This window comes from Notamacropus eugenii, chromosome 2 (assembly GCF_028372415.1).
Source record: "Notamacropus eugenii isolate mMacEug1 chromosome 2, mMacEug1.pri_v2, whole genome shotgun sequence".
NCBI classification, from domain to species: domain Eukaryota; kingdom Metazoa; phylum Chordata; class Mammalia; order Diprotodontia; family Macropodidae; genus Notamacropus; species Notamacropus eugenii.
In genome coordinates, this window is record NC_092873.1 from 496,096,833 (window position 1) to 496,121,871 (window position 25,039).

Genomic DNA, 25,039 nt, shown 5'->3' on the forward strand with positions numbered 1-25,039 from the left:
TGACAATCCTAACAAGAGTATATGTCAAAGGCAAGCCTTTTTGACTTCAGGTCTAGTGCCTTGTCCATTTGACAGAAGTCAAAGGTCAAAGAGATGAAGGAACTCATGTGAGGTCACAAGGCTATTAATGCTCAAACCACCACTAGAAGTCAGACTAGGGGTTGTCAACCAAACCATGCTTCCCTAGCTAGTATATTCTTTGATTTCTTGTGGTTCTTTTTTTATATACTTTGACCCAATCTGTTGATGTCACACTGTCATATCCTGATGTTGCTAGTGTGACTGCCTTAGTAGTACCCATTTTGTCTTCACCATTCTTCTAATTAGCTGCTTTATGGGCTGGGAAATCCAATAAAGCTTATTAAATTTTGCCTGAAATAAGAGTAAATCCCTCATAAAAGTTCTACTCTGATTCCTCATTCTCAAGGTGACTGTACGGTCTCAAAGGCTATGCCCTGAGGTCCTATTAAGGTGGAAAGGCTTTGGTTGAGGGCTTGATTATGGGTAATGTGTCCATTGCCCCAGGCTCTCTTCTCTCATTTCCCAGAATTTACTTATCTGTACACTAATAGTTTCTCTACCTTGACTTCCAAATCCAACAGGGAATATAAGATCTTTGAGGGCTAGAGACTCTTCCTCTGTAGCAGACTGCTCTTGCACATGGCAAGAGCTTAATGATTGTTGGTTTAACCGAATTGGGCAACACTGTTAAAACTGGAAAGACAAGTCACTGGAAGATTGTTCACTAAATAAAGATTTTTTCTGGCCCTAGAAACATCTACTGAGGCATTGGAGGGGCTACTGTGAGCTTTGGTAGAGGTAGTTCCTATATGGCTGAAAGGATGGATTCTTGAAGCAGTAAGGATCCAAGAAGCTCAATTATGAATGAAATACATGAACTAGTATAGATCATGGATTCTGTGACATTTCTTTGACCCCTCATCAGTCATTTTTATCTCTTCCCAAGGCCTTAATTGTGTTCCAGATAAATGAGACTTTAATGATTGTATAACACTTGTTTATATACCACAAGACTCAATATTTTACATTGACTTCCTAGAGTGAGGCTTCATTCTTACTCATTTATGAACCAATATGAAACTTCATGAAAAAATAACTTTGGGAATACTGTTGATTTGTCACTAACCTGTGCCAATTAGTTAATTACTGGTAATGTAATCCTACTTTAGGAGGTGTAAAGACAGCTGCTACAGACAATGCCCAAAATAATGGGCTCATTGATGAATTCAGTGCCCTCTCATCCAGAAATGGAATGATCACTCAACGATCCATCCAGGTCAGTTTCAAATTCTCATTTCCCTTGCTTGTGCTACATAGGATCTTCGCGTTCTAGGATCAGAGATGCAGAGTTTATAAGGACCTCTGAGGTTCCTAGAATCATATATCATAAACACGAAGTTGGAAGGAACTTCAGGATCATTCAGCTGAAAGCACACTTTTTTTATGGGTGAGAAAACTAAGGAAAATGGATTTGTCCAGAGTCATGCTGATCATAAATAGGCATGACAGGATATGTACTTCAGTTCTCTTGACTTCACATTCAGCATTCTTTCCACTGCATCATACTGGTTGGGACACTAGAATGAATGAGGACTGACAGTATAAATAAAATGTTATCATGCACACACATACACACATATGTGTACATATATTTAACTTATCAAATTTTATTAAGCATCTACTACATGCCAAGTATAAATTAGCAAATTTTATCTCATCTTCACAACAACCCTGGAAAGTAGGTACTATTATTCCCCGCATTTTACAGATTAGGAAATTGAGGCAGTCAACGGTTGGGGAACTTGCCCAGGACCACATGGCTAATAAATTTGGAGCATAAATTTGAATTCAGGTCTTTCTGACTCTAGATCTGGGGCTCTATCACCTGTGCCACCTATCTCTAGATTGTAAGCATTTCCACTGGCTGACCAATCTTGACATCATGATGCTAATTCACATGAAGCTCCTACTATCCCACTGATATGAAACATCAAATAGACAGCTGAAGATGCAAGTCTGAAGGTCAGTAGAGAGACTAGCTAGGGCTGAATAGATAGATGTGAGAATCGTCAGCTGAGAAATAATAATTGAATCCATGGAAGCTAATGAAATCTTTAAGGGAAATAGTATAGAGGGAGAAGAGAAGACTACCCAGGACACAGCCCTGTACCACATGATTAATAGGCATGACCTGGTGAAGATTCCACAAAGGAGACTGAGAAGAAGCAGTCAGACATGTAGGAGAACTAGGAGATGGAAGTATCATGAAAAACCAAAGAGACGAAAACATCAAGAAGAGGCTGATCAGTAGTGTCAGTGGCTACAGAGAGGACAGAAAGGCTGAGCATGGAGAGAAGGTCATTAGATGTGGCAGTCAAGAGAGTGGTAATTATTATACTAACTTTGGAGAGCGAAGTTTCACTTCAGTGATGGTGTTGGGAATTAGACTCTAGAGTATTAAAAAGAGAATGAAAGAAGCCATGGGAGGTTTAAGCAGAGATGAAAAGGTTTGGAGGAACCTCCACTGTGAATGGGATAGTGAGTTAATTGGGAATAATAAAAGGATGACAGGACCACACTAGGCCAGGGCAAACCAATGGGGCAGCGTGGTTCAGCAGAAAGAAATCTGGATTTGTATCTGCTGACACCTCCCCTCTGAGATCATTTTCCCTTTGTACTGCATGTATCTTGTATGCAGTTTTTTTTTTATCTTTTTGAATGTTGCCCTCATCCCCTAAACAGAATGTGAGCTCCTTGTGGGCACAGACTGCTTTAAAACTCTGTGATTTTCCTGGAGGTATTCTTTTCACCCACCAAAAATATTTCCGATCTTCACTGCTAAGAAGCTGACTCAAAATCAAGGAATTGAGCTCGAGAATTTGGCTTATAGGAGAGTTTTATTCTCTCTCCCCATTCACAATGGAAGAAATTTGATTTAGAAGACAAGTTGAGTAGAAAAAAGGAAGGGAGAGAGAGTGAAAGAGCCAAAGGTGAACATCATCTTGGAATAAAAATAAGGGATTCCATTCTACCTCTGTCTTTCATGTCCTTTGTGCCAGGAATATTGTTCATGCAATTTGTGTAACCCTGACATCTGTCTCCTCTCTTAACCATCCTATCTCCTAATGGATGCTAAGCAGAGGGAGGAAAGGAGCCTCTAGTTTATTTGTTATAGAGGACGTCTAGATAAGGAAACTCCTTTTACCAATGCATGCTGGTTCCTTCTCTGAAATTTATAATATTTTGCCCATTGTTATATCCTTCAGATTAACTGTGATATGACTTGTTGATGACATTCCTTTGGCCAGTCACTAAGTGTTTGTTACCTTTTCTTAACAGCTGGTGAGTGAGGGAGCCACTCTGAAGGATGGGGAGTGGATGAATGGCACAGTTATTGTTGACAGCACAGTAGGCAATGACACTCTATTTCTTGTCACATGGACAGCACAACAACCCCAAATGTCTGTCTCAGATCCCAGCGGGAAAGTGCATAATACTTTTTCAGTGGAGGCAAACTCCAAAATGGCGTACCTCCAAATACCAGATACTGCCAAGGTGAGATTTTCTATGTTTTCCTAAAATTTCCAGAAAATGGAGGCAAGACTTTAACATCAGCATTACAACTTGGTAATTATTCTTCAGGGACAACAGTTCTCTTTTTAACTAAAAAAGCTTGTTCTCTTAGAAATGTGAAGAATTGACCGCCAAAAGCAAAGGCTTAAAAAATTATACTGTAGCCACAAAGGAACTGTTATAAAGGGTATCAGGAGGGCAAAAATTGGGTTTGAACACAAGGAGGGCAGACCAGGAAGTTAGAGAATCTTTTGTGATGGTGGGAACATATTTATGACATCCAACTTCCCCATTCAGAACTATAGACCCCATATTTTCTGACATCCAAAATTTTCACCTTACTTTTGAGGAGAAAAGTCTCTCAGGTCAAATTGCTCATACCAAAGGTTTTAATAGTAACTGGTATTAAGTATACCCTGCCCTCACAAGGAAGAATGATTTGAAATGACTGTCACAGCTGATAGAGAAGCAAAGTCATACAAACTCTCTAGCAGAAAGCTTTCCTGAACTTCACTTGTATAAGTCAGATAAGATGTTAAGACAGATAATAGGTAACAGAGAAGGTAGGTATGGCAGGTCGTAACACTGTTTTGCTTTAATGAATTTCTGTTGGATTTTTCAGGATGGAATTTGGACATACAATCTTATGTCAAGTGCACAAACCCTGACTCTGACAGTAACATCTCGTGCTGCAAATTCTAATGTACCTCCCATTACAGTGGATTCTAAAATGAATAAAGATAACAACACCTTCCCTAATCCAATGATTGTTTATGCACAAGTTCGCCAAGGATCCCTGTCTGTTATAGGAGCCAATGTAACAGCCCTCATAGAATCAGCTGATGGGACAACAGTGACTCTGGAACTTCTGGATAATGGTGCAGGTAAACTTATCCTTCATAATAACCTCAAGGTTCTTTCTCTTTAAGAAAGAAGATTTTTTTAATTTTTTAATATTTTACTAATCACATGTAAAGACAATTTTTAACATTCAATTTTTATAAAATTTTGAATTTTCTCCCTCCTTTTCTCCCCTCCAACCTCTGAATGAAAGTTATTTGATATACATTGTATGTGTTTGATCATATATTAGTCATGAACTGAATGGTTTGTAAAAAATTACCATTTGCAAAAGAAAAAAAACATGAAAAAAATGAAGAATGGGGAAAGAGTATGCTTTGGTCAACATTCAGACTCCATCAGTTCCTGTCTGGATATGGATAGCATTTTAAATTCCTGAGTCTTTTGGAATTGTCTTGGATCACTATATTGCTGAGAAGAGCTAAGTCAATCATAGTTGATCCTTATGCTATGTTGCTGTACTATCTACAATATTCTCCTGTTTCTGCTTACTTCACTTTGTATCAGTTTGCGCAAGTCTTTTCAGGTTTCTCTGAAATCTGCCTTCACATCATTTTTTTTAGTAGTACAACGGTACTCCATTACATTCATAGATCAGAACTTGTTCAGCCATTCCCCAGCTGATGGTATCACCTCAATTTTGAATTCTTTGCCACTACCAAATGAGGTACTACAAATATTTTTGTACATATAGGTCCTTTTGCCTTTTTTATGATCTCTTTGGGATACAGAACTACTGAGAGTATTTGCTGGACTAAAGGGCATGCAATGTGCCCTTTAGGCATACTTCAAAATTCTTCTTCAGAATGCTTGGATCAGTTCACTACTCTATCAGCAGTACATTAGTGTCTCAATTTCCCCACATCCTCTTCAACATTTATCATTATCATTTTCCTTTTGTATCATATTAGTCAATCTTATGGGTATGAGGTGATACTTCTCTAATCAATGGTGATTTAGAGCATTTTTATATGACTATAGACAACTTCAGTTTCTTCATATGGAAACTGCCTATTCACATTGTTTGACTATTTTTCAACTGAAGAATGACTTGTATTCTTATAAATTTGACTCATTTCTCTGTGTATTTGAGAAATGAGATCTTTATCAGAGATATTTGCTGTAAAATTTTTTCCCTAATTGTCTGCTTTCCTTATAATCTTCACTGCATTACTTTTGTTGTGCAAAAATGTTTAAATTTTATTTATTCAAAATTATCTATTTTAATTCTCTTATTCTGCTCTGTCCCTTGTTTAGTAATAAATCCTTCCCTTATCCAAAGATCTGAAAGGTAAAATTTTCCACGCTCCCATAATCTCATTATGGTATCATCCTTTATGTCTAAATCATGTGTATACTTTGACCTTATCAAGAGTATATGGTGTAAGATGTTTTATCCTCTATACCTCGTTTCTCCCAAATGGCTTCCAGTTTTTCCAATGTCTGTCAAATGTTAGTTCTTGTCCCAGAAACTGGGGTCTCTGGGTTGTTCAACACTAAATTCCTATGGTCATTTACCACAGTATCTTGTGTACTTAATCTATTCCAATGAGCTACCTCTCTATTTCTTAGCTAGTACCACATTCTTTTGATGACTTCTGCTTGGTAATGTGGTTTAGGATCTGAAAAAATAAGGTCACCTTCCTTCACATTTTTTTGATTGAATTCCTTTGTACTGAGCTTTTGTTCTTCCAGATGAATTCTTTTATTATTTTTTTTTAATTTTATACAACCATTTTAGGTAATTTCATTGGTATGGCACTGAATAAGGAAATTAAAGCAGAAATGTCATTTTTACTATATTGGCTTGTCCTACCCATGAGCAATTAGTATTCTGTAATTGTTTAAATCAGACTTTATTGGTGTGAAAAGTGTTTTGCAATTGTGTTCATATAGTTTCTAGATGTGTCTTGGCAGGTAAACTCTCCTGATTTTAAATGGAACTGCTCTTTCTATGTTTTTCTGCTGGACTTGGCTGATAATATATAGAAATGCTGATGATTTATGTGAGTTCATTTAATATCCTGCAACGTTGCTGATGTTGCTAATTATTTCAATAACTCTTTAGCTGATTCTGCAGGATTCTCTGTACTATCATATCACCTTCAAAGAGTGATCATTTTTTCTTCATTTACTATTCTAACTTCTTTCATTTCTTTTTCTTTTCTTATTGCCTTAGTTAGCATTTCTAGTACAATACTGAACAACACTAGTGATAATGGGTATCCTTGCCTCACCCCTTATCTTACTGGGAAGGCTACTAGCTTATCCTGATTACAGATAATTACTTACTGATGGTTTTAGATCAATACAATTTACCACTTTAAGGAAAGTTCCATTGATTCATTTATTTTCCGGTGTTTTTAATAGGAAAGAGTGTTATATTTAGTCAAAATCATTTTCTATATCTATTGAGATAATCATATGATTTTTTATCTTTTTCTTATTGATATGGCCAGTCATGTTGATCATTTTCCTAATACTGAACCAGCCCTGCATTACTGGTATAAATCCCATCCAGTCATAGTATATGATCTTTGGCATATATTGTTGTCATCTCTTTGCTAAGTATTTTCTTTAAAATATCTGCATCAGTGTTCACTAGCATTCCTAACAGAAAATCACTAATGCTTTTTCTTGCTAAAAGGGATGAGTCAGGCTGATAACTTTTATATTTGAGAAACCTTAACAAAATAAAAGGAAAATTACCATGATATAGTGGAAACAATCACTGGTCACTCACTTTGGAAACATATAAGCTGTTTCCTCTTGGGCAGTCACAATCTCACTGGATCTCAGTTTCTACAAAGTGAGGGGTTGGATTCAGGGACATCAAAGATCCTCTCCAACTCATGATCCCTGAAAAACGTGTTTCATTATTACCTTTGAAAGAAATTCTGGGTCTATGCAAAAGTTTTCTTTGCTACCCATTTTCATGAATAAGGAATCTCTTCCTTCCTCACCTCTGATTCTTGGAATCCCTAGTCCACTTTACAACACAAATCAGGTCCCATCTCCTACACAAGATTTCTCCTGATGTCCCCTAAAAGCTATTCCCCTCTCTAATCTCCTCCCCACCAAACTACTTGGAATTTACCTTGTGCTTACTTGGTTCTTGACCTTTCTCCTACTGATCTTTATTTGAATTGTGTCTTCCAAGATAGATGTAATCTCCTTGAGGACAGGATCTGTTTCCTTCATGTTAATGTGTATCTAGCTTACTGAATTTAACTGAATGTCCAGGAAGACTGTTTAACTGGAAACATAAGTGGTCTCCTAGTTAGCAAAGAAACTTTTAGTCTTAGAGAAAGTGCATAACCTATGGACAAACAAGCAATCAAGGCTCTCCCTTAGATCATAGGGGAATCCAGTAACTTGGCTTAGGTGAACCCCTATAACATAGCAGAGAGGGGTCCACAGAAAACTACAATCAGATATCAAACAAATTTGAAAGGTATTTCGCAAAAGGCCAATTCAAAGTCATTAGAATAGGGAAATACTTTAGAGCAGTGGCTCCCAAATTTTTCCATGATCCCTGGGAGGAGGGATAACTTCACGCTGACCAAACTTTAGCACCACTCTGTCTCTGTCCTCAATTCATCCCCTCCAGGGAATGGGCTACGTAGATAGCCTTCAACAATGATGTCTCCTCCACTCCTTGAAATGTCTGCGCACTATGTGCACATACCCTCTTAGCATTATGTGTGATATCCATTTAATAAAAATGTATGGATTTGAGAGGAACTTATTAAATTGCTACTAAGGTAAGGTACAACGGGGGGAACTAGGAATACATTAATTAAATAATAAGCAATCCCTGCCGTTAAGGAACTTAACAATCAAACAGGCTGAAGACAATATGTGCACAGAGAGATAAACAGAAAGTATATGCAAGGTAATTTCAAAGTACTTTGAGTGTGAAAGATGATAGGGAAGGAACTAACAAATAGGGGGAATGTGGAAAGCCCCTGTATAGGAGATGGAAACTGAGCTATGCTTAGAAGGAAGCTATGGATTCTAAGAGCCCAAGGAGAGAAAGCAGCACATTTGAAAAATGGGAGGCCACTGAGTCACTTAAGCAAAGGCAGAGAAGTGAGAGAAGGATATGTACAGGACACATTAGTCTACCAGTCTAACTGGAATGGAGATCACATAAAAGGGAGTTAACAGAAAATGATACTACAAAGGCAGGTAGGAGCTAAATTATGGAGGGATTTAAAAACTGACAAGATTTCTACAGAGGTAATGGGGGCAGTTGAAAATTTTTGCATAGTAAGCTCACATGTTCAGATCTGTTTTAGGATTATTACAGAGGGTTGAGACTGAAGGCAGGAAGACCTATTAGGAGACTACTATAATCATCCAAATACCTGAATTAGAGTAGAGCTGTATGAGTAGAGAAAAAGAGATTGATGCAAGAGATGATAGAGAGGTGGAACTGACAAGACTTGGCAAATGGTTGGATATGGAGATTGAGAGAAAAGGAAGAGACATGGGTTCAATCCTGCCTCATACACTAACTAGTTCTTTGACTGTGGAAAAGTCATTTAACTGATCTAAATTTCGGTATCCTCATTTCTATAATGGTACAATAATATTTTTCATTGGAGGTATGCTGCTAAATGTTTAGGAAAAGGCTTTCTGGGGGGAAAAGCATACACAACACACTTCCAAGTTTAATCACCATCACTTTCTTAAATGTAGACAATCAACCAAACAACAAATCAATCTCCAATTTGTACGTATTTCCAAGGTTTAAATGCTCACGTTGAAAATGGAACAATCAGCAATCTCTTGTACAAGTTGACTCTAGCACACCACCATGTTCTTACTTACCTTACAGGGTTATTGGGTTATTCCAATGATATCTTCATAATAAGCTTTGAAAACTCTCAAGAATTTTATAAATATGTGTGTTTGTGTGTAGAAATGGGACAGAGGTATATGCACATACATGCACAGGGGCATGCACACACACACAAACACACACGCAAGTGTCTATTATCTTCCAGTGTCCAAGTGTATTTTTGAGAATTTCTATGCTCATTAATTATGACACTGCTTATTAACTCCTTTATTTTACACAAAGGTGCTGATGCTTACAAGAATGATGGTGTCTATTCAAGGTACTTCACAGCCTACAAAACAAATGGTCGATATAGATTAAAAGTGAGAGCTCTGGGAGGAGAAAATACTCAAAGGTCAAGACCCCGAGTGAATGGAGCCTTATATGTACCAGGCTGGGTAGAGAATGGTAAGTCACCTCCCATAACAAAAATAAGGTGTTGTCTTGAAACAAAGGCAAGAGGGAATCTCCTTGAGCTCTGACACAGCTCAGACCTCCAACCAAAGATTGCTCATCCATCACAGAGCTTGTTGAAGGAGCTGGGGCTCTTTAGCCCAGAGGACAGAAGTCTTGTCTGTCAAGTAGTGGAAAGGATCTTCCAAGAAAGGGAGATTAGACTTGTTTTGCCTGGCCCCAGAGGGCAGAGCCAAGCTGCAAAGAGAAAACCTAGGCTTGATAGAAGAAAAACAACCCTGCTTTCACATAATGAGCTCCCCAGCAGAGAGTTCCCCTCACTAGATGGGCTCCCATCAAGTTCAGTCTGGATGATTTCTCAGCTTTGTTATAGAGGGGGCTCTTTTCACATGATATGGACTAGATGGCCATTTGGGTGCATAGGAACTCTGAGGTTCTTCAGTTCTGCAATGGAGAGGCTACCAACCAGTGCATCTTACTGTAACTCTAGTATGTCTGTCCTACACACAAAATTCAACAGATCAGTGTAACACAAGGAAGTCCCAATGTATATGCAACTATTGGAAGAACCAAATTTGTAAGCTTTAAATATTCCATATTGCCCACAGACACAAATACTGAGGTAGAATTAGAAAGGTTAAGGCTAAGTATCGCAGCATCTAAGAACTGCAAGGGATCTCCATGGCTTCTGGACCAACCCATTCCTGGAGCAGGAATCCCTTCTATAGTATTCTGTCCCCACCCTCTGTTTGAAGCTCTATGGTGATGGAGTCACCCACTGAAATAGTCTATTCTACCTTAGAATATCTCTAATTGCTTCATTGCAACTTTGGTGTTGTAGCTTACACTGAACCACACTGATCAAAATCAGGCCAGTTCCAGCCGCTCCACTCTCACCCACCTACAGAAGAGGAACAGGGCGTTATTGGGTCAAGCTGGCAGAAAAATGGCAAGGGAAGATCTGCCCTGGATAACGGTTTGGCCAACCAAGGGTTTCTGAGCAAGAGAAAGTGGACCGTATGGCTATTAATAACAAGATAAGTCATACTGAACTGGCCCTGAGGATATCAGTAATCACATTTACTCCTGAGTCCATGTCAACAAAATAATATAAGCAACTGACTTTAATGAACTTTCACGTTCCCCTGAGTATAAGCATCCTGAATCAGCACTCTGTTTGACCCAAGGAATGGCTTTGCTGAGAAGAAAAATGACAGACTATATAGGATGCTAAGAGGAGGGTGAGATAATAATGACAAAAATAACAGCTAACCTTTATATGGCACTTGCTATGTGCCAGGTACTTTACAATTATTTCACTTTATTCTCAAAACAACCCTAGGAAGTAGCTGCTATTATTATTCCCATTTTACAACTGAAGAAATTGAGGCACACAGAGGTTAAGCGACTTGTCCAGGGTCAAAGAGCTGTTAAGTGTCTGAGGCCACATTTAAGTTTAGCTGGGCCTAACTCCAGGCACATCTCTCTGGCATTATGCCTCCCCCTAGTTCCTAGGCTAGGGATAATAAACAACAGAAATCCACAACATTCCTGTGGAATTGACTATGAAGGACAAAATGACTGGTGTTTTTCTTTCCCTCTGTGCAGGTGAAATCAAAATGAATCCACCAAAACCTGAAATTAGTGAAAATGAAATTCAAGCAAACATTCAAAGTTTCAGCAGAACAACTTCAGGAGGTTCATTTATACTATCAAATATTCCAGCTAACTCTACACCTGATGTGTTCCCACCAAGTCAGATTACTGACCTGGAGGCTAATATTGAAGATGATCAAATTAATCTGACCTGGACAGCCCCTGGGGATGACTATGACATGGGACAAGGTAAGAATGCCATTCACTTTTGATTCAGAGCCAAAGGCTCTCACTGGTAATGCAGAAAAGGAAAAAAAAATGAGGAACTGGCTTTAAAAGAACAAAATTAATAGATCCTAAAAACAATGACTTTAAAACCAGTTTTCTGACTAAATCAACAATACCTGATTTGAGAAAAAGTCATTCAAAACTCTAAAACAGCAAAGTTCTAAGTTAGCTGAGCCCTGAAAAATGAAAGTTTGACTTGATAAGCTGACAAGGAAATAATTCAGAGATATAACTCTTATCTTATTCATAGCATTTTATGGGAAGGGTCTGGAAGTGGGATACAGAAAATCATGATTCCAGAATTACAGTCTCCACTAGGCCTTTCTTTAGCCATGACTTTGAAGATTGAGTAATAAGGGCATCTGGAGTAACTCTATTTGACATCCAACATCCATATAGGTAGGGATCCAAATCCATTCAGTCTGGTTAGTTTCTTACAAAACATTAAACACTATCCAGAGGCACATGGAGGTATCTTGTTCAGTTTTCCCCTACGGATTACTTTTGGTATATGCTTGACAAAATTCCTAGAGAATGCCCCTATGCCCCCAGAAGGGCCCATGGTCCTCATCCTGAGCCAACAATCTCTTCTCTTTTTAGCGCAACAGTATATTATAAAAATGAGTAAAGAGATCCTCAAACTAAGAGAAGATTTTGACACTGCTGTCCAAGTGAATGCTACTGACCTCATCCCAAAAGATGCCAATTACAAGGAAGTCTTCGTGTTCAAACCAGAAAATTTTACAATAGAAAATGGCACCACCATCTTCCTCGCTATTAAGGCAGTTGATAAAGCCAACTTAACATCACCTTTATCAAACATAGCTCAGGTATCTCGGTTCATTCCTTCTCCAGAAGAACATTCCACTTCTGCTGGGACTAGCGTTTCCACAATAGTGTTGTCTGTGGTTGGTGCAGTTGCAGCTGTTGCTATTATTACAAATGTCACACTGTGAGTTCTGAAGAAGAAACAAAGGTAACAAGACTGAAAATGGAGGGATAACAAGATCAGCACAAAATGAAAAAATTCTCTGAAATTTGTGGACTGATTGTATATTTGGACACAAACATTCTTAAAGCAAATTATACATTTAATATTAAAGAAACAAATGGATTAACTATAAATATTTGGGAAATATATGTAAGATAAAAATATAAAACTGTGATCATTCTTTTCATTCATTAATATATCATTCCTTTCACCTAAGAACTCCTTGGGTAGGGGGTCTTGACCAGCAGGATCCTCTGTTCTCAGAAGCAATGAATGAGGCAGGAGGCAGGATGTAAGGCAACTCCATTTATTCAACTGAGGGTCAAGATATTTAAAGGATGTAACCACAATCACATGCAGGATGAGCTCATCCCATTACTTCACCATGTCATGACTTATCCACATCCTTGCACCTGAAGCAAGTAAGAAAGCTCATCTTGCTCCTGAAGCTAGTTCCTGAGTTCCCAGACCCAATTGCAACTTTTCTGCAAAGAATGTCAATATCTGCAGGAACATCAGGTTCCAGGGTCATGGAGAGCTTTTGCCAGGATTTGAGGAAGCACAGGTGCCACAGGAATAGGCTTTGCCTCAGCTGTGGCCTTGATCATGGGACTCTCACTTCCCTTAGCCCTCTACATCTTCCCCCCCTTTTTTTTTTGTAAATACAGATAATGAAGTTGGGTATGAAAGAAAGTCATCTGGGAATAGACAAACCTCGCAAAGGGAGGCCCACAAAGGAGCTGTAAGAAAACTCTTATAAGCAAGGGTATCATGGACATGAGCTAATGGACAAGTGATTCAAGGGGATTTACATTTCTGAACCATTTCCATATTTCCTTAGCTGTCATATGTGGGTTCAGCTCTTCTTCCGCAGCCATATTAATTGCTATGGCTAATTTATGGAGTATATCAACATCCAAGGCCACCGAACTGTTTTCCCATCTTCCACGGAGGTGATTTCTGATATTTGCCCAGTTATAATTACTACTATTATACTTCCCTGAGGTTACACAAAAGAAGTTATATCTATAATCACACTTCATGGCTAATCATGCTTTTAGGATATCCAGGTCATCTCCAATGGCCTGGATGCCATCTTTTAGGACATTGAGTACTTTATACATTTGTATATTAATTTTGGATTGGAGCTCAAACCCTCTGCTCAGTTTATACCATTTGTAGTATATGCCCTTCCTTCATATCCCATGGTGGTGTGTCTACCCAATATCTATTGTTTGGTTTTTTCAAGGAAGGAGTGGTGGCTTAATGAGCTGGGATCCTGAGAAAGAAGTGCAGTCAATCCCAAGTTGGGGGCTATTTTCTATTTGTTTCATCATAATATAAAGAGAATTAATATCTAGGGCAACATTAAAAAAAATTGAGAGTATAAAAAATTGAGAGTATAGATATGTCTGAGTCTAGGATACATGATTAGTCAGTGAATAGTAAATGTCATTATGACCCAGTACTTAGTCAGTTCAGCACATAGCTGGCAGTTGAATTCTATAGGTGCAACTAACTACTACAGGAGGAAGGGAGATAATGGTTGTTGGTAGGGTAGGCCACATCCTTGAGGGAGAAACTGCCTGAGAAATATGATTTTTAAATGTGATTTCAGCATTAGGGCCCAAGTACATGAATCCAAACACCTCATCATTCCCCTGTTTTTAAATAGATGAAACCCAGATCTTTTTGGGTAAGGGACAAAGGTCTTGGTTTCTGAGATTACTTCCTGCTGAGAGTGGACGTAGAGCTATCCCTGCCTCACAGGGTCCTGACATTGGAGAGGTCTGTAGCTAGTGTGACACCACGTCCAGAGGGTGATGGGTCATGGACAGTGGGTCATATACAGCCAGAACAGTCATCTTTAAAGTGAAGACACTAAACCTGGAGGAGACAAAGCTGGCAAGGAGGTTAAGCAGACAAAGGCCAAAAAATGACCAGAAGGGGTTAAAAATGGTAGTTACATCATTTTTCTGTCTTCTAAAAATACTTCCCCAGACTTTCTCGACATACTTAAACCCTCTGAGAATGGCACAAAAGTACCCAGAGCAACTATCTGGGGAGGAGGGGTTTTCATGACCTCCATTTGCCCCAACTTCCTATCTGCTTTCCAAAGTTTCAGTCACACCTTTTATGTATCCAAATCCTTTGAACCCATCATTCAGACTGCTTCACCTTCCTTACTCTTTCTACCATAGACAGGATAGCTCACAAGTTATTACTCTTCACTAGCATAGCTGTATTGACTTAAACAAAAGAGATTCCTAACTTGAACTTCACAACTGAATAGATTTTCATCGATGTTTCACAGGCTTGTTTATCTTTTTCTAGATAATATTCATTCTGGAAGAAAAACTTGTAGAAATGAAGTTGTGAATACATTCACACATGAATTTCAACTGTTGCTTATCAAAACAGCAAGATCTTTTCTGCTTCATAGATCATTACATATTAATTTTAGCAATACCTTATCTCAAAAATGAAAATTTTAGGTGCTTTGGTTGGAAATATTTCTTCCAGAAATATATCTTCTTTCTTTAAAACAGTTTAAATTTTATCCTGATTTTGAGAGTCACTAAATATTTATAAAGAAAATTAGTTGAAACCTTTTATAATGATAGTGCCCTTTTCACTTTCAAACAAGAATAAACCTTTTAAAAGTAAAACTCATTAAAATTTAGTTGGTACAACAATGTCCTCAAGTAATAAGAATTCCTAAAGTATTCAAACAAACCAAATTCTGAATTACAACAGAATTCCTAGATACCACAAAATGCTTTAGTATAAATGCATAATGGGATCTCATGGTGGTAACAGTAAGAGACTTATTATAGAAAAACACTACTGCTTTTAAAATCCTTTTAAACAATAGGAGCATCTTAAAGTGAGTCTTAAGTAATTTACATAAATTTCTGAACATGTTCTAATTTCAGATAAAAATAATATTAGTTTTCCCAGCACAAAAGGGCTCACATATTTTTCCAGTCACTTGCTATTGATCAGAAAAATTTGCTGTAGAAGGAAAACGTAGGGACATGTGACATACCAAATATGACAGGATAAAACATCCCTGACTTTATTTGAATTCAGGTAAGAGTGAAATTCTCCAATCATGCAATGCCCCATGTCCAGATTATGGTCACCCACTTCCCTTAAACTCCAGGAAGAAAAACAAGGGCAGCAGGCCTGCCTCAGGCGCCATCAATTCCAGGCACTTTAGGTGCAGTCCTACAATGGCATCCAAGAGTTCCTGGCCTCCTACAATTCCCTCATCATGTTTTTGGTAAAGTGGGCTTTCCACTTAGCATGGTGTACCTCAGTCAATGCATTGCTTAGAGCCTTGAAAAACATTTTTAAAATAAAGGGTAAAAGGCACAATAGCAATAACAAAGCAAGAAAACTAGAAACAATGGTAGAGAGTATCTTTTCTGCCCAAGAGGCAGGATTAAGCTCTTTAAAGAAATCAATAATATTTTGAGCCATCTTATCAAGCATCAAATCCATTTCTGCAGCACCATTAATTTCATTGGCTAGATGAAACAAATAGTCAAGGGTTAATGTAAGAATTGAGTAGAGTGCAAGAACACATTCCCTCTGGATAACTTGTGGCAGTTCTCTCAGATACTGATTTAATGCAAGCTACTATACTCAAAAAATAGCTATGGTCCCAAGTACCTTACACGGAAAGTTTCACCAATCATAGCTTAGAGTTGCAACAAGCAATAAACATTTACCAGTACTCACATACTTAAGGGATTCTATTTAACATTTTTCTTTCTCAAATTGTCCTGCTGTAAAAACCAATTGTTCAAAATCCTTTCTACCTATAACACCTTTAGAGCAAGTCCCATTCATTTTGTATGAATTATATAAGGCAAACAAATTTCTTCCATACTACTGAAGATCTTGCTCACATGTATGGTTTCCAGGGTCCTTAGCAGCTTTACAAAATAAAGGGAATTGGCACAGATCCCATGCCTGCCAACCCCCAAACATACAGGAGGACTATTCTGAATGTGTAGAACCAGTCTAAATAAAGCTTTTACTCAATTTCTTCCTTGCCACACGCAACAAGCCATTGACAATGTTAGGTTTTAGCATTAAATCAGTAACTCCAAAAATTTAGTTAACAATTTTACTTACAACTTTTATAAATGATAGTCAAATTGTTTTAGCCATAACTTCTTTAACAGCCAAGGATGAAAATATCTGGTTTTGTAAATGGCAATTACAAAACATAAGACAAGGTTGCAGGACTGATAAAATTTAAAATAACATAAGTTGTTTTACACAATTTTCCCAACATCTTCAGTGTCAAAAAAATTCAGATTTAGTATTGCTTTTTCTAACACCATTTCTGAATTACCACGGTCACTCAATTTTTACACTAGAAGAGAAGTTTATTACAATTTGGAAACACAATACTAACCCCAAATTGCACTTTAGGTCCCATTGTTTATATTTCCAATATAAAAATTATTAGTAGAAGACTAGGATTACTAAACACAGAGGCTATTTGGCTTGTGATCTCATACTGCCCTGATCCATCCCCTACTCCCAGGGAGGATGACTTAAATTCCTACTATATTTTAGCACTCTCTTCCCTTGCTCTACTCCAGGGTAGAGGAGTTAACAGAATCTACTAATATGTTTTTAACTGTCCTAAGTATTCACTGCAGTCCTAGCTCAATGGCTGGAGTCAGGACAACTAATCCACTGGCACTTAGTCCCCTCCTTTCTACTGTGGAGTTCAAAGCTTTATTCCTGAGGTATCTTTTTTCATATTCCCAATTTGCCTTCATGCCAAATAATATAACGAATGCTAACTTTTCTTAAACATCCAATTAGGAGTGACATCATTCACTTAAAATAATTACCATTTGGTTGTTTCCCATTAAAGAAAAACTTTTCTCTTTTTGGTGAGGTATGAGATAATTTAAACGCTAGTCAGTTTGCCTCTGTAATATGAAGGGAAAGTTGCCCCGATTTCTTGTCTTTCTCCCCACCTTCACAACCTGAGCAGGATTAGAAGGTAGAACTAGAGAGAGAATTTTACCAACAACTTTCCAACAATTTCCAAAACTGTTATGTTTACCCTTAAGGTAGTACCTACATTGTTCTCCTAGTGAGCTTTGATTACAGCCCCTTTTAAAACTGCATATATATTATTTCTTTGTAAAATGTTTCTGACCTGAAACTGATTTTAGCAGACATATAAACTAAATAATATAAGATATGTTTCTCTCTTTCTCTATCCCATTCTCTTCCCTGATGCTGCAGACATCAGGGAGAGACAGAGAGACAGAGGGGGAGGGAAAGAGATAACTGCATTCCAACCAGCGCAATGGCACTGGCCGTATTAACACACAAACACATGCACACAGAACATATAAAGATAGAACACATATACAGACAATAAAAAATCCAAAAACTGCGGAAGGAGTGTCAAAAATCCTATGCACAAATTAGACCTTTGGCTTGCTTTCTTTCACTATGTTCCAAACATCTTTCACATATTCAGATTTCCAAACTAAGTAATCTTTTCCTTCAAGAGTGGTTTAGCTATATAGCACCAATCAGTGGGACATAGGGCTGTCTGAGCAATGCTGTCTAGGGGGGATTGAATGTAAAGACTACCTGGTCCATGATTGGGTAATTTCTTTAATTATTTACAATCTAAAGGGGTATGGACTCTATCTTTACTGCTGGAACGTGCTTCTCTCATCTTTACTTTCCTTACGCCAAACGTCCTTGTGTTAAAGCTGCTTTTTGTTCAACTGGTCTTGAGACTGCTAGCCATCTCAATTCAGCCAACTGGCCTTGAGACTGCTAGCCAGCTCAATTCAGCCTGGTGAGATATCTACAACTGTTGAAGTATTTACAACAAAAATTGCCTTTATACAGAGTCTTGATCTTTTCCTTGAATTGTGTTTGTCCCCTGTTTCTGGGGTTTCAGAGATGCTTTTGCTATCTCCAGAACACTAACACACCTCCCAGTAAGCCTGCTGAAATGAGTTGCTAGTGCCTGAATGAAACTCCAGTGAGAGTGAAAGGAAAGTATGGCTCAAGTCTTCCCCTTACCTTGACGATGTCTCAGCGAAAAGGTACGAGGTTGCCAATTACTTCCTCCCTGTTCTTCCTCTAACCACATCTTTATAAGATTATACATAAAAAAGGTCCCTGGATCAACCTTCCTGGGGTTGGAGAGGTCATATTCTGTCAATTGCTCTCCTACTATTATCCAAGCCTCCAACATTACTGGAGGTCTCTGGCTGACCCAGGGGGATGTCACTTGTACTGTTTCTATAAACTCTCTTATGTTTTCTTTAAGCTGCACTGAGCAGCCTTGCTTCTTAAGGATCTTATATACGATCCGCACAAAAGAATCCATATCGGATACTTCTGTGACAGAAGCTGTCAGCCCCATGATAAGAAACTTTTTCTTACCTCACTGAAGGATACTTACCCCTTCAGGTTGCTCCTGGAGACTCACGATCCATGAGCTGATTTCTTTCTCCTGTGATTCAACCAGTTGCGCTCTTCCAGAACTGTCTTCCCTCGCACAATTGACGAGGGGCCTCACAAGGTACAAGGGTGTCTTCTTTGAGGCCCACGTTGGGCGCCAGTTGTAGGATTCCTTTCACCTAGGAACTCCTTGGATAGAGGGTCTTGACCAGCAAGAACCTCTGTTCTCAGAAGCAATGAATGAGGCAGGAGGCAGGATGTAAGGCAACTCCAATTACTCAACTGAGGGTCAAGGTATTTAAAGGCTGTAACCACAATCACGTGCAGGCTGAGCTCATCCCATTTCTTCACCATCTCATGACTTATCCATGTCCTTGAACCCAAAGCAGAAGTGTAGGGGCGAGGGGGGGGAGGGGGGCTGAGCCAAGATTGCAGAGTAGAAGGACAGACCTCCTCTAACTCTTCCTGACATGGCCCACAAAATACCTGTAAAAAATGACTCTAAAGGAATTCTAGAGCAGCAGAAGAAAAAAAAAATGACAGAGTGAAAGAAATTTCCAGTCCAAGAAGCTTGGAAAGCCGACAGGAAAGTTCTATTGTACCAGGCGCGGAGTAGAGCACAACACAGACTTGGCCACACAGCACAACATGGACAGGACTGGAGCAGGCTTCAGGGTGCGAAATTACAGGTAACAACCATGGTTCCCAGATTGCTGAACCCAAAAATGCCAAAGACAGCTTCAAAGATCAGTATGAAAAACTCTTTCACTTGGGTGAGAAGGGATGATGGTCTGACCCCAGCCCCAGGGCGGCAGCAGCCACTTTTGGAGCCCTCAGCCTAAAAAATGTGCGCACTGGAGGAATCTGGCTGATCTGGAACTCAGCCCTGAGTGGAGGTCCTGTGGTGAGGGAGGAGCATTGGTGATATGGAGCTGGTGGTGGCTGTGGAGAGGGAATCCTACTCACAGTTTCAGGGCAGAAGAGAGTGCTTGGGGTTCCTCATAGACCAGAGTGCAGGCCAAGAAAGGAGTAAACTCCTCTCCCTTAATTGTGCCACCATGGAAGAACCGAGAACTTTCAGGTCTCTAGAGTATACTCTCCACTTGACAAAGGCCTCAAAAGTCAAGTAAGTGGCTAGGAAAATACACAAAAAAGGGGGAAAGCATAATATTATATAAGGTTACTTTTCTGGTGAACAGGTATTTTCTTCCATCCTTTTGGATGAGGAAGAACAAAGCATACCAGCAGAGAAAGACATCAAAGTCAAGGTTTCTACATCAAAAGACTCCAAAAAAATATACAGTAGTCTCAGGCCATGGAAAAGCTCAAAAAGGATTTTGAAAATCAATAAGAGAGGTGGAGGAAAAATTGGGGAGAGAAATGAGAGTGAGGCCAGAAAATCATAAAAAGCAAGTCAACAGCTTGCTAAAGAAGACTCCAAAAAATGCTGAAGAAAACAACATCTTTAAATATAGACTAACCCAAATAGCAAAAGAGGCCCAAAAAGCCAATGAGGAGAAGAATGCTTTAAAAAGCAGCATTGGTCAAATGGAAAAGGAGGTTCAAAAGCCCACTGAAGAAAATATTTCTTTAAAAATTAGAATGGAGCAGATGGAAAGTAATGACTTTATGGGAAACCGAGAAATTTAAAAAGAAAACCAAAAGAATGAAAAAATGTGAAACTTCACTGGAAAAACAAGTGACCTAGAAAATAGATCCAGGAGAGACAATTTCAAAATTATTGGTCTATCTGAAAATCACGATCAAAAAAAGAATGTTGACATCATCTTTCAAGAAATTATCAAAGAAAACTGCCCTGATATTCTAGAACCAGAGGGTAAAATAGAAATGGAAAGAATTCACCGATCACCTCCTGAAAGAGATTCCAAAAGGATAACTCCTAGGAATATTGTAACCAAATTCGAGAGTTCCCAGGTCAAGGAGAAAATATTACAAGTAGCCAGAAAGAAACAATTCAAGGACTGTGGAAATACAATCCGGGTAACACAGGATTTAGCAGTTTCTCCAATAAGCGATCAAAGGGTTTGGCATATGATATTCCAGAGGTCAAAGGAGATAGGATTAAAACCAAGAATCACCTACCCAGAAAATTGAATATAATACTTCAGGGGAAAAAAATGGAATTTCAATGAAATGGAGGACTTCCAAGCATTCTTGTTAAAAAAGAGGAAAGCTGAATAGAAAATCTGACCTTCAAACATAAGAATCAAGAGAAACATGGAAAGGATATCAGGAAAGAAAAGCCTTAAGGAACTCATTAAAGTTAAACTGTTTATATTCCTACATGGAAAGCTGTTATTTGTAATTCATGAGGCCTTTTTCAGTACTGGGGTAGTTAGAGGGAATATATATGTAGGTGTGTATGGGTATGTATGTATGTATGTATGTGTATATTATATATGTGTAGGTATGTATATGTACATGGGTGTATGTATGTATGTGTGTGTGTGTATATATGGATATGTGTATGTACATACATAGATAGAGTGCACAGGACATAGACAGAGGGTACAAAGTGAGCTGAATGTGAAGGCAGAATACCTAAAAAATACTAAATTTCCTGATGAATGGAATGTACTTGGAGGAGGATACAGAGAGAGGTGGAATGTAGTAAATCATCTCACATGGAAGACAGAAGAAGGAGCTTTTACAATGGAAGAGAAGAGGGGGAGACAAAATGAAATAAGTGAGCCTTGCTCTCATGGGATTTGATTTAAGGAGGAATAACACACACTCAATTGGATATGGAAATCTATTTTACCCTGCAGAAAGGGAAGGGGATAAGACAGGGAAGATGATACAAGGGACAGAAGACTGGGGAAGGGGATAATCAGAAGCAAGCACTATTGTGGGAGAACAAGTCAAGGGAGAGAATGGAATAGATTGAGGGCAGGATAGGACAGAAGGAAATGTGGTTAGTCTTTTACAGCATGACTGTTATGGAAGTGCGTTGCACTGCTATACATGTATGACCTATACTGAATTGCTTGTTTTCTCAGTGGGAGTGGGTGGGGAGAGAGGAAGAGAATACAGAATCAAAGATTTGGTAAAGAATGTTAAAAATTATTTTACCAGGCAACTAGAAATTAAGATATAAGGGCAATGGAGTATAGAAATCTGTTTTGTCCTACAGGAAAACAGAGGAGAAGGTGGATGGAAAAAGGATGGGTATTGAAAGGGAGGATTGACTACAGGAAGAAGTGGGTGAGATGCATGCTTTCCTGGGGTGGGGATGGGGAGAGAAGGGGAAAAAATTGTTTAATTCAAATTCTTGTGGAAATGAATGTTGAGAACTGAAAAAGAAAAAAATCATATATTATATTAAATTATATATTAAAAAAAAAACTTGTGGAAGTTACTAAATGCCAAAACTTGTTCTCCAGTGGCATGCTCTCTGAAAACCCAGGAGGACTTTGATCTTATCAAATTAGAGAATAGTTACATTATGATAATACATTAGAGGTGGCTGGTAACACAGTGGAGAGGGTGCTGATCCTGGAGTAAGAAAGACATGAGCTCAAATCCTACCTCAGACACTCAGTAGCTATGTGACCCTGAGCAAGTCATTTAAGCTGACTGCCTCAGTTTCCCCATTTGTAAACTGGGCATAATAATTAGCACCTATTTCCTAGAGTCATTTTGGGAATCCAATGAGATAATAATTGGTAAAGCACATAGTACACTTCCTGGTTCCTAATAAGTGCTACATAAATGTTAGCTAAAACTAAATGAATAATAATTCACTTATATAGTACCCAACATCTGCAGTTGAAAAGAGAAGTTTACAATTTCAGAATAAGAAAACAATAATAGATGAATATTTCAGAATATAACAAATCCAGGAAAAGATAAACAAATTACAGAGCTGACCACTGAGTAAGTCTGCTTTAGCATAAGAATAATAGGTGAAGTCAAAAACCTTGAATTCCAGTACTACTCAACTAGTACCTACAGGTCCTTGCACAAATATCTTTGCCTCTTTGAGTCTTCAACTTTTGCATATGTAAAATAAGAGAGGGGAGAGTTTGGCTAGATGATCTTCAGCTCTAAATCTTAGGGTACAATAAGCTAAGCAGTAAATGTATGAAGAGAATTTAATGGAAAAATAAAGAAGTACAAATCATTTCCCAATATTCACAGAACTACAGTAGGGATAAATAAAACATGATCTAAAAGTTTACTTGAAAACTTTAAACATCTATTAAGTAAGATTTATTTTTTAAAATTACACATAATTATATCAATATCTGCAGAAAAGGCCTTTGACAAAATACAGTGCTCATTTATGCTGCAGAAAAATTCAAAAGCAAAAGCACTGAAGGGACTTTTTCTAATATGGTACATCACGTCCACAAAATCTGGCATGGACTCTAGCTCCTGGACCTCCTCTGATGCCTACTCTCTTGACCTTTCAAAACCCACAAGGGCACAACCTAACACAACACTACTTCAATTAAGAGCCGAAAAGAACACATGAAAAGAGACAAAGAACAGAGAAACCTTAATTCATGGACCCCATGTTGGCTCTCATAAAGAGAAGAAGGCCAAGGCTGCTCTCTCACACACAAACTTATAGTAAGTGTCTCTGAACAAGGTCAGACAGTAAAGAGGCCTGAGTGGCCACCATAATGAACTGTTTGTTTGCTTTGCCTCCTAGTTTTTATCAAGCTGCCAGCCAAAAAGACTTTTCTTCACCATAAGTCAAGTGGACCAGAAACAGTAAAAGTACCTACACATGTTCTGACTCAGGCAGGAAGCAGTGCCTTTCTGTTATGTTATCATCCCTTTTAGAACTCAGGCTTTCCTGTCTCTTCCATATTTTGAAGAAGATGAAAGAAGGTGGAGCCAGTGTAGAAGGCCTTGGCCAGGGATAGAGTATCTATATGGAGGAGTGAGGGCACCATGACTGCCAGAAAATGAAAAATGCTTGAGAAGAAGAAGTCTAAGTTTATTAATGATAGAATAGGATAAACATTAGAGAAGGAAATGGCAAACCTCTCCAGTATCTCCAGGTTTTGAGTACAAAAAGTATTCTATAAGTACATGCCAACATTACTTTTATTAATGGCTACTTACAATTTTTAAATTATCAGACTTGTACTATACTTCTCCATCTTCATTTGCCTAAGCAAATATTTAATCACATACCATTCTATTAAAATGTACTGACTCTTGCAAGATTCATAGCTCTGGTTCTATCCTGATAGCTGGCATATTATGTCTTTCAGAGCTTTTCTTTCTTCCTTTATTTTTTTTCTTCTCCTTCTCCTCCTCCTTCTTCTCCTCTACCTCTTTTTTCTTTCTTTTTCTACAGTTTTCTCTCTCTTTTTCTCTCTCATGTATACACACACACACACACACACACACACACACACACACTCACTTCTCTGCCCTTTCCAAACCATGTCACTGCATGTAGATCCTACCTATTTCCTATCTCCCTCTGTGTGTTGTCTCCTCCATTACAATATAAGCTTTTTGAGGGCAGAGACTGTTATACTTTCTCAAATTTATTTTTCTAGCACTTATCACAATACTTAGCACATAGTTCCTAATAAATGCCTTTCAATATATAAAGTAGAGTACAAAACATCAAGATGAACTATTTAAATAAAAACTGGCAAAAGAGTATTTGTCTTATCCAGATTTCAAAATATACCAACACAGTGGTTCTAAGAGCTATGTGGTGCTATGGTAGTGGAAAAAGAGAATAGAAAAATGCAATAGGATGGAATAGACTAGAGAATACAGGATGTATGAGGTTACTGTTTTATAAACCCGTGCTATGAAAATATTGGAGAATACAATCTATATTCAGTAAAAAAAAAAAATAGAATTGCTGTGGAGGTGGGAATGACTTCAATCCATACTTTGTACCCTACCTAGAGTGAAGCTGATGGAGAGTGACGAATGACTGCTTCTGCGGGCAACTGAGGAAAACTGCATGACAAGCCATTACT

The 25,039-nt window shown here is 38.3% G+C and overlaps 1 protein-coding gene and 1 long non-coding RNA gene across 9 annotated transcripts in view; one reads left to right on the forward strand and one right to left on the reverse strand.

Moving 5' to 3' along the window:
* LOC140529917 (calcium-activated chloride channel regulator 1-like) overlaps window positions 1-12,555 on the forward strand; it is a 32,728-nt gene extending 20,173 nt beyond the window's left edge. Inside the window, exons 9-14 of the mRNA XM_072648958.1 lie at window positions 1,191-1,297; window positions 3,361-3,576; window positions 4,217-4,478; window positions 9,545-9,709; window positions 11,324-11,560; window positions 12,200-12,555. Coding sequence (XP_072505059.1) covers window positions 1,191-1,297; window positions 3,361-3,576; window positions 4,217-4,478; window positions 9,545-9,709; window positions 11,324-11,560; window positions 12,200-12,555 — 1,343 coding nt within the window. The remainder of the gene's footprint in view (window positions 1-1,190; window positions 1,298-3,360; window positions 3,577-4,216; window positions 4,479-9,544; window positions 9,710-11,323; window positions 11,561-12,199) is intronic.
* Window positions 1-20,289, reverse strand: part of LOC140529920 (uncharacterized) — a 44,206-nt gene extending 23,917 nt beyond the window's left edge. For 7 of the 8 annotated variants that reach the window (XR_011975735.1, XR_011975731.1, XR_011975732.1 and 4 more), the window contains exons 1-2: window positions 19,060-20,289; window positions 12,410-12,558 (exon numbers count right to left, since the gene is read on the reverse strand). This is a non-coding gene — a long non-coding RNA (uncharacterized lncRNA). Of the gene's footprint in view, window positions 1-12,409; window positions 14,493-19,059 lie in introns of all 8 variants that reach the window. The other variant, XR_011975733.1, reaches the window with a different exon arrangement.
* Window positions 20,290-25,039: the final 4,750 nt, after the last annotated feature.